The 15261-nt window shown below is 39.3% G+C and overlaps 1 protein-coding gene across 4 annotated transcripts in view; it reads right to left on the bottom strand.

Annotated features, from left to right (window-relative positions):
* ARHGEF7 (Rho guanine nucleotide exchange factor 7) overlaps positions 1–15261 on the bottom strand; it is a 120175-nt gene that overhangs the window by 71167 nt on the left and 33747 nt on the right. For 3 of the 4 annotated variants that reach the window (XM_054391166.1, XM_054391174.1, XM_054391182.1), the window contains one exon: positions 834–918. The exons of the other annotated variant lie outside the window; for it this stretch is intronic. In XM_054391166.1, the coding sequence (XP_054247141.1) occupies positions 834–918 (85 nt within the window). The remainder of the gene's footprint in view (positions 1–833; positions 919–15261) is intronic. 4 annotated transcript variants of the gene reach the window in all.

Below are 15261 nucleotides of genomic sequence, written 5' to 3'. Positions count from 1 at the left end.
TCAACAAATTTCTCAGTAGGATTGTCAGAAAAAAGTTCAGCTCTGCTATTAAAAACTCTTGAATGTGCACGTTTGACAAATATTAATCATTTTCTCAGAAGCTTCACTCTTCCATCCATCCAAAGATTTCCAGGGTTTGTAACAGCCTTTCTTCTGTTCTACCACTACCTCAACTTCTCTCACCTTATCTGCCTACAAACAGCAACTGGTAGCTTGATGTTAACATTTCCTGATTGTTCTTGGGTTCACCTGGCATCATTTAGCACAGCCTCACCCTACGATGAAGCACTGGACACATCTCACCTGTATGCTATTTCTGCAGCTCTCTCCCTCCCACCAAGAGCTGAACTTGAGTGGTTCATGATTTCTTGCTGCTACGTAAATGAAACACACTTAGCTAAGGGTTCAAACATGTTGGTTCTCCTTTTGTTACTGTCAAGAAAGGACGGTACTGGGGAATTGAGGGGGGAGGGCAGGGGGAATCTTGATGAAATTATTCAAATGTGGGAATGACAGACAAGAGCCAAAGTCAACTTCAGTGTTTCACACGTGAAAAATATAAAAAACAAAGAACAAGAAAAGCCCAAGTCTTTTTTCTACAAATTCTTGGCAGATAAGAGACTCAGCCCAGCTCCGCTGCAAAGCTTCCTTCTGCAGAGAAGATAGAGAACCAGAGAGACCACTACCAAAGTCCTAGCAACATGAACTGCAACAAAAAACTCTTCTAAAATGCTGTTCATGTTTATTTTATCATGCATGTAACAACAGGTATACATATATATTTAAGTTGAAGGCAAATGTAAGCTAGCACCAGGGAAGAGCAGACTACTTACCTGCAGTCACCTTATTTAAAGCCACAAGAGAGCTGAGAACTTTGCTGAAATTCTGTCCCTGATACAGGTCATTTGCATCAAAAGTCTGGAAACAAAAAGAACACGCAGTAAGTCATAGAAACAAACCTTTAAACAAAGTATTTCTATGCTGTCATGCAAACAATGACTATAGAAGCTATTGCCTGACCAAGATATCAGTCTTCCAGTGCCTGTTATGAACGAGTAAAACGGTGAGATGTTTTGTTTAAAAAGAAAGAAAACTGAACAAACAAAAAAATTACAGGCACGGCAAAAAACCAACACCACCAAACCATGAAATTTCACCAATGACTCATTTTTAAAGAGAATATATAAACAGCTTCATTTGAGAAAAACTGAAGAATACAAGCAAATAAATACCAAGGCCATTAAAATTTCATGGAAGTTGAATAAAATGTAATTATCACAAGAAAGGACCTTCACTCAGACATTTTGGCCAAAAAATTTACTGGGTATCACTACTCTTGGCATACTGTTCTTTCTTCTGTAGCAGCTCACAAGCACTGTACCTAATTATTCATAAAGTACTTTTAAAACTACCACAAATACTTTAAAACTTATTACAACAACCTACACACTCTTTATTCTACAAATCAGAGGAGAAGAGCTTTCCTGAAAATTAATGGATTTTATAAAGAGTGAAGTTGTAGGATAGGTTAGCTGGCAAAGGAGGTTTGAAAAGGGGAGGGATGAAATCTAAGGGTTACATTACTTTTACTTTAACTGTGGGAAGGAGATCCAAACCTCAAACTACCTTGTAGAAAATACTGCAGTAACTTTTAAGTGCTGGTCATGACATTAAACAACTGGATTTTCAGGAAGGAAAGAGGAGATTCAAAAAACCAAAAAATATTCGCTTGACGTAATGGGAAAACTCATCCTAAGTCTCATGATGATAGCTCTTCACAATAGATCCTGCATAGGTTGAAAGGCATCACAGTATTCCCTTGCATAAGGTTAGTAAAAGGATAATTAAAGACAGCTTTCCAACCAACATGAAAAGCAACAATAAGAACACAACACCAAAAAAAAAAAAAAAAACACACACGAAAAACAAAACAAACAACCCATACCACCACACCAAACAGTAAGAGGTTTAGTTTCCTGGAACATAGCATGTTTTATCCAAAAAAGTCAAAAAAACCCTGTTTATTTTCCTGGAAACAGACCCATTCCACAGGCACTGTCAGAAAATCCGTACCCCAGAAAAGCAGCCTTCAGAGACAGAAGAACCCATATTCACAGTGGAGAAAAGGGAAAGGAGTGAGAGAATGTGAATTGAACCCAGGAGAAGTGAAATTTTTTTATGAAAACTGAAGTAACCACAGAAGGGCTTGCTGGAAGAGTTGTGACTGGTTTATGTGATACACTGACAAAAGGTAGAGCAGATTTAGGAAACTACAGTATTATTCAGTTAAAAAAAAAAAAATTAAAATCTCACAAGCCATTCACAATATTTGAGGTCCCTGAATGTTAAAATACACAGTTTCCCCCCCCTCCTCAGATTGAGGATAATCTGTGGTCCCAGTGAGCAGCAGGTCTACCTCAGATGTATAGGTGCTGACATCTCTGAAGTACAGGTAGAGTATGTAGAACTTAGAAGAGAATGTCACAAAACAGACACAGATTCAAGCAGTCAGAGGCAAACACTAATATACTCCAAGCAGTTACCACTGTCATAAATTATTTAATCAAGTTTCACTAGGCTACAGATCATTTAAAGATGACTCAGGTATTTGAAGGTGTAACACTAAGAAGAGGGACCAAGAGAGTGCCTAGATGCAAATTTTCACAAAGTTTTCCTGAAACATGAGGAAGGCTGTACACACACAAAAAAAAAAAAGTTGTGTTAAGAAAGAAATCTGACTTTACCAAAATAAAGATCTGTGAAGTTTCAAGAGCTTAATTTATAATGAACACAGATAACACCGAAATGGTGACAGCAGAATATGTAAAACCTCCAATTTGGTTTTTGCATTTAAGCCAGATGAGTCTAATCACTGCTTAAATTGGGGGGGGGGGGAAGTGTTACAAAAACAAGCAAGAATTAGAACCGTAAAATTTCCCTTGCTACCTACAAGCTTATTATGGTAATTCTAAAATAACCAAGCTACAAGTATGAACAGAACCATGAAACAATAGCCATGATCCAAACAAGGACAAAAAGGAAAGAAAAAAACCAAAACAGACAACAACAGAAAAAAAACCACAAAACATGACACATAGGCACTTGTACAGGTGCCAAAACTGGATCAGAAAGGTACTGTAGGGGAGATAAAACTATTTTAAAAAAGGAATGTTTAAGAGTAAGGTCATAAACAATGCCTTAAAATTAAAAAAAAAAATAAATAAATCCTAAATCCCTTTTAAGCTCACCTTCATTGTAGATTATGATAGAGTCAAGAGCTCACCAAAGTCAGGCTAACTGGAGAACAACAGGATGCAAGAAGCCTCATTTCCTTCTATGCTGAGACTATATAGAGGATACTAAGAACGATTTGATTGGATCATCTCAACACGTATAGTGCCATAAAAAAAAAAGCCTGTATCCAGGACACAGATCCAGTCTGCTACTTCACAGAAAACACAATAGGAGGATACAAGAAACATTTGTTTCCTTGCCATTTTACATAAAGCAATTCTGACAGGAAGCTATCCTCAGCACACTCATAGCCAGTCTGCTGGTTAGTAACGTTTGATAAAAGAAAAGAGGGATGTGACACCCTCCAGAGATTTTCTGCTAACACAAGAAATGTTTAATAAACTAACCTAGAGAGATAAAAATTGAGGTGGGGGGGAAAAGGTTTTGAGGCAAACTCATCGCAAACTCAACTACTTGATTATACATTGTTTCAAAAAAAGCCAATAAAAAAAACCTACAAACCTCCACCAAAAACCCCCTACCACTCACACCCTTCTATCTTAGTGATAGTTTGCTTATGTCACAACGTATTATTTGAGAACCCTGACATAAGTAAAATCATCAAGATGCTTTAAGGGAAGCTTCCATGAGATTGCAAGAGGGGGGGAAGGGAAAAAAAAAAAAAAAACCAAAAAAAACCCACAAACCACCAAGTCTGCTCCAGGTTTTCAAGAGACAGTCCATTTGCACGTGGACTATGCTCCTTAATTCTTTTATCACAGACAGATCAGCAGTGAGAACGGAATTTTTAAAATGTTGTATCTTGATATGAGAGTTGTTTAGTAACTTCCCTACTCAGTATCACTGGATGACAAACACCCCCCTCATAACATCCCAGCTCTGCAATAATCAAAAGTAAACTTTGAGTTCCAAGTATCAAGCAAAGTTATTTTCACATTGCAAACTATTACCAAACAACAAGGTCTGTGTGCTAAAGTATCTTCTATAATACTAGCATAACCCATCTTTCAAATCATGTGAAAAAAGCAACGTGAACTTAAACTTGTACATGCTTACAGCTCTTAAAGCTAAAACTGCAAGCGCTTAAAAAAGTATTACCTTGGAAATACTGAGATTTGTTTTTCAAACACTGTGACAAGCATATATAGACATTAAACAAGTCTTCATGGAAAAACATTTCCAATTCACCCTTGCTTTTCAGGCAAATAACATTAACTCCACAGAGATTCCACTTGTGATGAAGTTTATTCCCACGTTCATCCACTATCTTCCACCAAGACGGTCAGATAAAACATTAGTCATGACGTAAGTATAAAACCATCATAAATCACCTCAGATGAGGACCAAGCCAAACCAGATCTTTCAAAGAAACTATTTTAGAACATTCCTTTGTTTTTAAATTCCATAGAATTGACCCCATGCAGATATGCCTTATGATCACTAACATGAAGCACATGCATTAGAGACCAGGACTGTACTAGGAGCCTAACACCAGAAATACCTGACAATTTATAAACACATAACTAACAACCAATTAATTTCAAGATTATCAAGCTCATCCATCCTTTTATGTCTCTTATTATCTGCCTGCTTTCCTATTGGTTAACAACTCTCACATCCTTATGTTTTCTCCTGGATTTCAAAGTCTGACATATCAATATCCCAGGCAGATACTGTATTCTAGAAGCAGAACAGACCAAATTGTCTAATAACAAGGAGTCTTATGTGATCTATAACACTAAGTATACACAGAAGAGCATACTGACCCTTTTGGTCACAAGACACTAACTGCTGAAGTCTGCTGACTGCCCTGACCCATGGCTTCCCTTTCCACAGTCCCCACCAATTCAAAATACACAAGCCTGGCTTTCCATAATTACGCTTGCAGTTTCTGCCCCGCAGATTTGAATTGGCTGCAAACTTTGTGGTAACAATTTAATGACTTCTTCCAGGTCATTAATGAAATGTTGAATAACGTGTGAGTACAAATGGTGGCAAATTTCCTATAGCAATGTACACATTGTATATTCACTCCACATCTGTAATTGTATTACAGCCTATTAATAAGCCATTTTAAAAATTCATTTTGTATGAGCCACATGGATCTTTCCAGCACTGACATTTCTTAAAACACCAAATGAAATGCCCTTAGAGATCTGTTTCAAGCACATACTAGTTGCTCAACTACCAAAACCATCCTTTCATTTTAAAACAAGAGTGACCTTCATATGCATCTGTTTAAACTCCACCACATTCAAAACGGTCATGGTAATACATTCAGGTAATTTAAAGTCACCCAAGCCACTAAGCCTCAGTGGATGAAGCCTTCCGTTTAAACGGTGTTTGTGACCTAGTAGCAAAAAGGAAATAAAACTAACATAAGAACGTTCATCCCTCATATCCCTGAAACAACCAGTATCTACTGAAATTGGAAAAACACTGATTGAGGAACTAGTGAAAAGGGTAATAATTAGTAAGGTCGAAACTACGCCTGGTGAGAGCAGCCTAACACAAAATAAGCCTGCAGCAGCATTCTTTTATTCAAATTTGTCAATTTAAAGGTCTCGGGTACCCTTTATACTACTTTAATTAAAGCATTTCTCCTGATACAGCAACCTCTACAACTGGAGACAAGGGAGGGAAAAAAAAAATTTAATTGAGGGTGGTTCAGCCAAGCTTCCAGATCCATGCTTTTTCCTCAAATGCCTTCTACCTTCTTAAATTGCTTGTATCCTTAAACCACCAGAGCTTCTGAGCACCTAACAGTCATACTAAGAAAAGTTCATAAAATGCTTAAGTAGAAAATAGAAATTTTCATAATGAATATTCTCTTGCCAGACTATTACCTTGAATATACACAGGTACAGTATTCCTAGTGGATATTAACATTTTAAGCATATGTCCAATAAAAACAGATTGCATCTTTCCTTAAAGCACTGCACCATTAACTGTAGCAGATGAGAAGCTGAATTACTGGCAGCCCAGACATCTGTGCAGCTCAGATAGGGCTGCCACTGTTAACTTCACCAGCTAGACCTAAAATAAGCTGTAACCCTTAGGCTGCGTGCACTAACCTGGCAGGACACTTTCCAGCTCAGTTTGGCAGCCTCGGACCCATAGTGCAAAAAGATTACAAGAATGTTGGCCTGCTCACACAGAGGAAATGAAAGGAAACGAGTGGGGTAGCTTGGCAAAGCACAGCATGAGCACAAACAACATGTCAATCCACCTGTTCCTAGTGCACAGGCTGCAGCATTCTTGGCCACAGGAGCAGAAACAAACAAGTGTAAGAGAAAGGAAAAAAAAAAAAAAAAAAAACGTAATTCATTGTTAGAAATGGGTGACCTTGAAAAACACTAAGAATCTCCAGAAACACCTTGCTTCATTGCAGCACCACTCCCAGGGTAGTTAACTCCAGGATCAGCTGGAAAAGGGAAACCAGAGGCCATGGTAACCTATAAGATTTTTTTTTCAGCTTGGGTGTAATTCTGCACACAAAGTAGAAATTTCTTAATTTATTCTCACATCAGGTCAGCTGTAAGTGGTGCTAAGTCTCATTCAGCTATTATGCAGCAGCTGTTCCTAGAGCAGGAGAACATTATCATCTGAAAGCTGTGGCACTAAAAGGATAGATAAGAAAAGCAGGGAACTATGACAACTGAGAGGGGAAAGGAATGGAGGGAGAAGAGGAGATGATTACAAATGTTCTAGAAATCTCTATGAAGCTAACTGCTGCCCAAATGTAGTAATGCACAGCATAAGGGAGAGCTAAAAAAAAATTAGTTCTGTTTCAAAAATTCAGAGTAAGACAAGAAGAGAAAGTTTGAAAATAACTGGGAGAACAAATCTGCAGTGTAGATGTGTGTGATCTGGTAACAGTTCACCACAGAAATTAAAACTGAACTGTGAAGAATACATAAAATGTAAGAGAAGATCTGGAATAAGATCTGGAATAAGGTCTATGGCTCATATAAACCTGTTCCACATAAGTAAAAAGCTTAATTGCTATAAAACCACTACATCACCTAGAAAGCTATATTTAAAAGTATTAGTAGCGGTAGGAATTAAGACCTAACATGTTATCTACAGAAGCAGACACAGCCAGCAATAAAAATGTAGATGGAAGTTTGTAGTGTCTGTGTACCCATGCATGTATCCAACTACATGTTTATGACAAATCCAAAGAGGACAAAGGTTAGAACAGCCCCTTACTTTAGCATCCCTGAAGATGTAGTACAAGCTTTCCACCTCCCAGATTTTTACCCAAACCAGCTGCAACAAAGTACTAGCAGTTGTGCAGAGCATTAACTTCAAGTACTGAATAACATTTTAGCTAAGCCACTGTTTCCAAGTCAACATATGAAGACTGCCAAAAGTAAACACATACAATTTATTTTTCACCAATCCCAGAAAAAATGGCATTAAAAAAAATACACGATTAAGCTTGGTTGTTTCTTGGTTTTTTTTAAATTATGTTGCAGATGTCCCCTTCTTAGAGGTGTTCTTAGAGGGCTTGAGCAACTAAGACTAGTTGAGAGGCACCCCTCCCATGGCAGGGAGGTTGAAGAAGAGGATCTCCAGGGTCCCTTCCAATCTAAGCCATTCTATGAAATTAACCATACAATTTAAGAAGCCTTCCGAATTTGTCTGGTTTTAGAGTGTGACACAGCAAGTTGTTACCCTGAAATTAAGTTCCTTAATATGAAGTTGTACAATTTGATATTTTTAACCATGAACTTCTATTAGTAGCAAATATACATGTAGTTTAAAAAAAAATAAACAGGAAGGTTAGCACTCTCTACACTTGTATAAGCATACTTGCACAGTAAAACAAGACCTATCACACCCTTCATCCTAAATGACTTTCTAATTATTTTGTAGGTTTTGAATCTGAAAGGTGATATCACACAGTGATAGTCTCAACTACCACCAAGAGATATCCAGCAGCAAAAAATATTCACACGAGTACTACAGCTTAAGAAAGCTCACTTTCCCAAACTCCAGACAAAAGTAAATTTTATATTAATTAAATTAATGAACGTAAAATTTGATTGGGACACTGAAGGTGAGATGCCTTGGTTGCAAATTCAACAGGTTACACCTACTTTCTCAGCTGAAACAAAGCAACTGCGTAAGCACCATGTAGTACACTCAACAGGGAAACTGTCAGAAACATACCCAAAAGTATGTTCAGACCAGTAAAATTCACCACTCTCATATATAGAGACAAAAATTATATAAACTAATCTCCTAAAATACATCAGGACACACAGCTGTGGAAATCCAGGCCAAAATGCTCAGATAATACTGTAAGTAAGAAGACACACAAAATGGAGAACAAAAAAAAAATCCATCAAGTGTGCACTTCAAAATAAATACAGACAGCTCTGCTATGGAGTAAGCAGTCAGTGATTTAAAAATGGTAAAAATTAATTTTTGGTTAATAGGTGCACAAGCCATGACAGACTGCCAGTGCATCTGATAAACAAGATCATGGTTAAATAGTTACATGTTCTGGGGAAAACCACAAGAGAAAGGTGAAGGATGTTCTACTGAACTCTAACTAGCTTTTCTTTGTACAAAGAAGAGCTGAAAACTTATCCTCCTTCTCCCAATGGCCCAGTTCCTAAGAACAAAGACATCTGAATGAGAAGTAAAAATTAGACTTAATTACTTCACTCACCTTGAAGTACAATGTCCACCTGCTTAAACAAAGACTTGCTGTGCAGAAAAAAAAAATTACACATTCCAATGTCCAAGACTAGGTGCTCAGTTAACTACAAGTTACATGAATTTCCTAAATTTACTGATGAGCTCTACTTAATCTTCTGTGCTCTAAGCCAGCTACATATCCTAGCAATACTCTAGAGATCAAAGCTCGAGTCTTTGCACTGACAGAACTGCCTCAAGAAACCAGTAAGTTTCTCAAGAGGGTCAAAGAACTTTTTTCCCTGACAGTGACTTTAATGAAAGAAACACTTACTTGTGTTGCTTATCCGCACAGATATTACAGAAAAACTGCACTACTCAGCACTAAAGGGTGTGAGTAGATCAAAAGCCAAATCTGCCATGAGGATTGGATACAGTACCATAGTTAATAAAAACACCGGCACAAATTTTAGAAACAACATTAAACAACCCACAGCAAAACCCACAGAACTAACAGGGGATTTTCCCCAAAAGAAACTGGCTGTGAAGAAAGAAAACAGTGTCTAGGTCCTGCTTTTTTCCCCTCAAGGACAAGGCCAACATCTATTCAAGGACTGTGTCTCTGGTTCTGAGAGACACTTAAGGAAACTGGTTTCTTCTTTTATAACTAGTTCACTGAAAATCAATGTAGCAGGAGAAGGCCTGTGAAGTCATTTTTAGGTCTACGAGACAGATGCTGATAGTTTGAATTAGTTTGTCAATAATCTGCAAATATAATTAAAAAAAATGGGGGGTCGGGGAGAGGAGAAATGGAAGACTCTGACCTTCTAATTCCATTTCTGTCTGTAACAGTATCAACTGGTCACATTTGCAAGACTATGATTGCACTTAGATATGAACAACTTCAAGTCATGGGAGTGGCCAGTCCCTTGAGTAGGTGTACTTCTTTTTCCACGTGAATACAGTACAAGTCAGCTAAACTGAGAATATCTACATGCTCTTACCCAAAAGACACAGGAAGGATGGCTTGCCATAACTTATCTCAGATGCCTTCTGTCTAGATGCATGTTTTGCCATTATTTCTTAACCAATTTCTGAAGCATCAGCTTATGTTCAAAAGCCATGTTGTATGAACAAGAAAACAACTATATAAATTAAGCTTTTTTTGCTTCATTCTATCATGAAAAAAAGAGAAAACAAGCGGAACACCAACTTCTCTGGGCCCAAAATATGTAACCTGAAACCTAGCTCTCCATTTGCAAAACAGGGAAAATAGCTGCTAAATACCAGCTTAAGTCACTACCACCAAATCCAAGTATCACAGACACATAGCAAGACTGCTGAAATAGACTTTGTTTTAAAACAGTGGTGTTCATAGACATAGGCAGAGCAAGTCAGAGAGCAAGAGCTGGGGGCAGGAGGAAGGAATCATCTCACTGCAAAAGATTTTATACTACATGAGGTTATCATCTGCCCTCTTAAAATAGCCTGCTGGCTCTTTTACTACACTACCACGTGCTCCCACCACAACTTAAATGCTATCACATGCTCCCATTTCATCTGGAACAAATGCATAAAGCCAAGTGATCAGATGATGCACAGATTCAGCATCAATGGAGAATGAACTGAAAGGCATGAGTCACAGAAACTGCCCCACTGACCTCAAACACACTATTTCACCTATTGCTTATCAGCACATCTAAGAGGCTCATTTTATTGTATGCACACACTTTTTAAAATAAACATATTAATAGAAGAAACAGCATAAAGTTTGTAGTATTAAATAGGTATTAGTTGATGGAGGAGAAAGACTAAAGGGGAATTGGTATTTTGAGACTTCCAGCTTGGGTCAGAATTTGACTAAGCACGATTAGATGTGTGGAAAGAAGCGGGAAAAGGAAAAAAGTAATATAGAAATGCAAGAAAGAAAAAATTGATTGTTACACCCTTCTGGAAAGAATTTATCAGAAATCTCAATTGCTTCCTGAATATGCTGTGGAAAGTGCCAAAATTAAGAATAAAGGCTTGCTGAATTTCCATATAGCCTGCTAAAGCATTCATTTAGAATCACCAACTGAAAGAAGTAGTTCCAGAATAGCAGAACTTATCAGTTCAGAGTGAATTAATTTCAATACTTTTATTTTCAAAATTCACAGGAGAGCACAAAACTGCATGCATCATCCCTGAACTACAGTTCCTCCCAAGAAAACCCATTTTGATTCACAGCTTACCATTTTCAACCATTTCAACAACCCCAAGCAGCACTACAGGCTGGGGACAGACTGGCTGGAGAGCAGCCAGGCTGAGAGGGACCTGGGGATGCTGGTTGATAGCAGGCTAAACATGAGCCAGCAGTGTGCCCAGGTGGCCAGGAGAGCCAATGGCATCCTGGCCTGCATCAGGAATAGTGTAGCCAGCAGGACAAGGGAGGTTATTCTTCCCCTGTACTCAGCACTGGTCAGGCCACACCTTGAGCACTGTGTCCAGTTCTGGGCTCCTCAATTCAAGAGAGATGTTGAGGTACTGGAATGTGTCCAGAGAAGGGCAATGAAGCTGGTGAGGGGTCTGGAACACAAACCCTATGAGGAGAGGCTGAGGGAGCTGGGGGTGTTTAGCCTGGTGAAGAGGAGCCTCAGGGGTGACCTCATTGCTGTCTACAACTACCTGAAAGGAGGTTGTAGCCAGGAGGGGGTTGGTCTCTTCTCCCAGGCAGCAGCAGAACAAGGGGACACAGTCCCAAGTTGTGCCAGGGGAGGTATAGGCTGGATGTTAGGAGGAAGTTCTTCACAGAGAGGGTGATTGCCCATTGGAATGGGCTGCCCAGGGAGGTGGTAGAGTTGCTGTCCCTGGAGATGTTCAAGAAAAGACTGGATGAGGCACTTAGTGCCATGGTCTAGTTGATAGGATAGGGCTGGGTGATGGGTTGGACTGGATGATCTTGGAGGTCTCTTCCAACCTGGTTGATTCTATGAAATATCTGAGGGGTGGGTGTCAAGTGGAGGGGGCCAGGCTCTTTTCAGTGGTTCACAGTGACAAGGAACAATGGGTTCAAACCTGAACATAGAAGATTTCACCTCAACATGAGGAGAAACTTCCTTACAGTGAGGGTGACAGAGCACTGGAACAGGCTGCCCAGGGGCGTTGTGAAGTCTCCTTCTCTGGAGACTTTCAAAACCTGGATGCAGTCCTGTGCAGACTACCCTAAGTGATCCTGCTTTGGCAAAGGGGGTGGGACCCGATGATCTCTTGAGGTCCCTTCCAGTCTCTGATTATATTGTGATTTTGACTTCAGCCAGCACAAATGCTGTTAAAAAATGAGCCTAGGCTAGGTCTCTGCTTCTCTCCCAGGTACCTGAAATGTTGTGATCCAAGATCTTCCAACATTCAGAAAACCCATTTTGAAAGAGAAGGCATAGGACTTACTCTAGGAAGTAGGGATGATAACCTGTGCTCTGGCAACTGACCATTCCTTCTGTTGAGGGGCTGGTGGAGCTGCCTAAGCAGTATCAGGTCAGCTGGAGGTCCTAGCATTTTCAGGCAAGAAAGACAAAACTGAAGCCAATTTCATGTGATGGCCTGTAACTTGAGAGCATTCAGCAGCTCCCAGACCAGCAGTTGAGTCATCCCTACAAAAAGTCTGGGCTGTGTCTTGCTCCTAGGTGTCTGCTGCACCTAGGTAAAGGATTCACAAATCCACCAATCAGGCTAAGCTTTCAGGAGGAAAGTCTCCCACTCCACCTCATACTCCTTTCACTCATGGGGTTATTAAACCCCCACAGGAACTCAGTTTAGCAGCTGAGCAGGCAGAAAGGCAGGAAGTTTGCTACAAGTTTCACAAGCTAAACCAGGTCAGTACTGGATGAGATTAGCACCTGAGCCAACATGGGGAAGAGAAACATCTTGCCTTAAGGTGCTGAGAAATGTCATAGTTCAGACATTTTACAATGGGAGGTGTGAAGAAACCAACACACACAGCACATCAACAAAAAAACAAACAAAACAAACAAAAAAACCCACACACACTTAGCTGTAATGATCCAGCATCATGCTGATGTTTGGTAATAAGTTTCTGTAAGAAATTCAAACTTGCAGTTAAAGGAAGATCTATAAACATTTCCATGTTCAAAATATTAATAAAAAGTAACCCCCACCTGGTTACAAGCAACAACAAAAATTAAATCCATACTAGTTCTGCTTATTCATAGTAATACCTGAGGATACAAGCTGAAAGAAATAAAGACACCTTTTCCCAGAAAACAGCTATTGCAAGAATTCTAGTTCTGATTATTAGCTGATAGAGTACATGATGGATTTGGATAGCCAAGTTGGCAAGGGCAGCTAGAGGTTAAGCAGCCAGACCTAACAGTCTACCCCAATTCCTCTTTTTCTTCTAAATATTCTCATCTCCACGGGCCAGGATTCTTTTAGCCTCATGCTATCACCTTTTCCGTTGCAGATGCCCTCTCCAAAACAGAGCTATTCATTCTCCAACTTTCACAAAATAAACAGTCCTAAACCCAGCCTCTCACTTGCAACACATACTACCTCATCAGTGCTGCCTGGGCCCTATCTAGCATCCTGATCCAGAACACAGGTCCTGTGTTTTCGCAGCAAACGCTGAACAGAGCACGCTTTGGCCACCATCTGATCTCTGGTTATCTATAAGGAGGTTTTTTTTATTCCCATTACCTCCATGCAGCCAGCCAGGGTCAAGGAGTCCATGCCTGCAGTGGGAGTTGCCTTGTAAGGTTAGGAAGATGTTCATCAAGACACACCAGCACTTGGGATCTCCTGATGAAGATTCAGTTATGCTACCATGTGCTTTTACAAGCTGTAACAGCACAGTGATTGGCAGAGAAGATTTCATTCTGAGCTCTTCTTGTAATCTAACTGCTGATCATGCAGCAGGACCCCGGAATTAAAGCTGCTCCCCTTGACACTCCTCCCATGAGGATCCAGAAATGCCTTACGTGCAATCAGGACAAGCACTTGAGAACAATCAATGACAGCCTATTCATCCTCAAAGCCTGCATCAACGAGACGACCATATGGAAGAAAATAGAAAGGCAAATATTACATAGAAATATTTAACCAAGATGTTCTTCCAACAGGGACTACCTACATTTAAAAGCCTTACATAGCTTTTTTTAGCCTGTGTGAATTCAACTTCTACAAAAGCCCACAGAAATTTGCACGGCTCTGTACCAGTGCAAAGAATCACTTTCTTCCATTTTATAATGACCTTGCCAATGACTGCTTTTTCTGAGTATACCTTAGCTTATATGCTAGGAGAAACAAAACAACCTTCCTACGTTCTCCATGTCCATTACTGAGACTCTACTGACCTCAAATAATCATCTGTAAACAGCAGTTAATACATTCATCTGCAACTCACATGGACTCCATTTCTTCCTTTTTTATACTAACATCTTTAAGTCTTGAAATGGCAGGCTATTCCATTTCCTTTAAACACAACATTTCTCCTGAGCATTGCTATAAAAAAATAATTAATCTGGATGCTACAACTAACAGAACAGTAAGATTGATTGTCCAAGTGTAACAGCCTTGTGATTTGCCAGGACTACACGATACCTGTCAGTTCAAAGCATTCAGATACTAAATTGAAATTTTAACAATAGCGTGCAACATAGTACTTGGCACAGCCTCAGCAGCAGAGCAATTGAAGGCAGCACACACAAACCAAGCCCTTAGAGATCAAGGAAGAAGGGAAGAGATCCAGAAAACTGCAGACCAGTAATGCTTAAACCTTGTAAACTGATAAAAGCTATAATAAAGAACAGAATTTATGGGGTTTGCATAAACATGGAAACAGAAAATAATTACTTCCTTCTGAAGCCAACACAACGTTAATCTTTCCAAAATGCATCCATGCTCTTTGGAACAATCAGCCATAGACACAGGGTAGTTCAGTTAACTCACCATATCCAGGTATCTTTTGAATAAGCATCTCATCAAGGGTTGCTTTTGCTTTAAACGAAAGTAATAAGATCTAGGGGACTCTTTGAAGATTCAAAAGTACTAAAGAAGTACAAGGGAGCTGTATGCAAACAATTTGTTATCAATATGGAAGAGGTATCAAAGAGAGATCACTGGGATCTGACTTGGGAGCCACACTACTCAACATACTACACGATTCCACAAAAGAGGAGTGAATTTCACTTGCTAAAGATACAAGATTATTCAAAGTAGTCAAAACTTGAACTCTTAGAAAAAGGCTACCATATGATCTTCTAGATGATCAAAAGTTGAAATGGCAGGTGAAATCCACGGCTAACAAATGCAAAACCTACCCTCAAATTAATTAAACCCCCAAAGCCCATCATTATGTTTGCATGA

This window comes from Indicator indicator, chromosome 1, assembly GCF_027791375.1.
Source record: "Indicator indicator isolate 239-I01 chromosome 1, UM_Iind_1.1, whole genome shotgun sequence".
Classification (NCBI taxonomy): Eukaryota; Metazoa; Chordata; class Aves; order Piciformes; family Indicatoridae; genus Indicator; species Indicator indicator.
The sequence above is the reverse complement of the archived record's forward strand: the minus strand, read 5'-3'. Positions and strand labels throughout refer to the sequence as shown.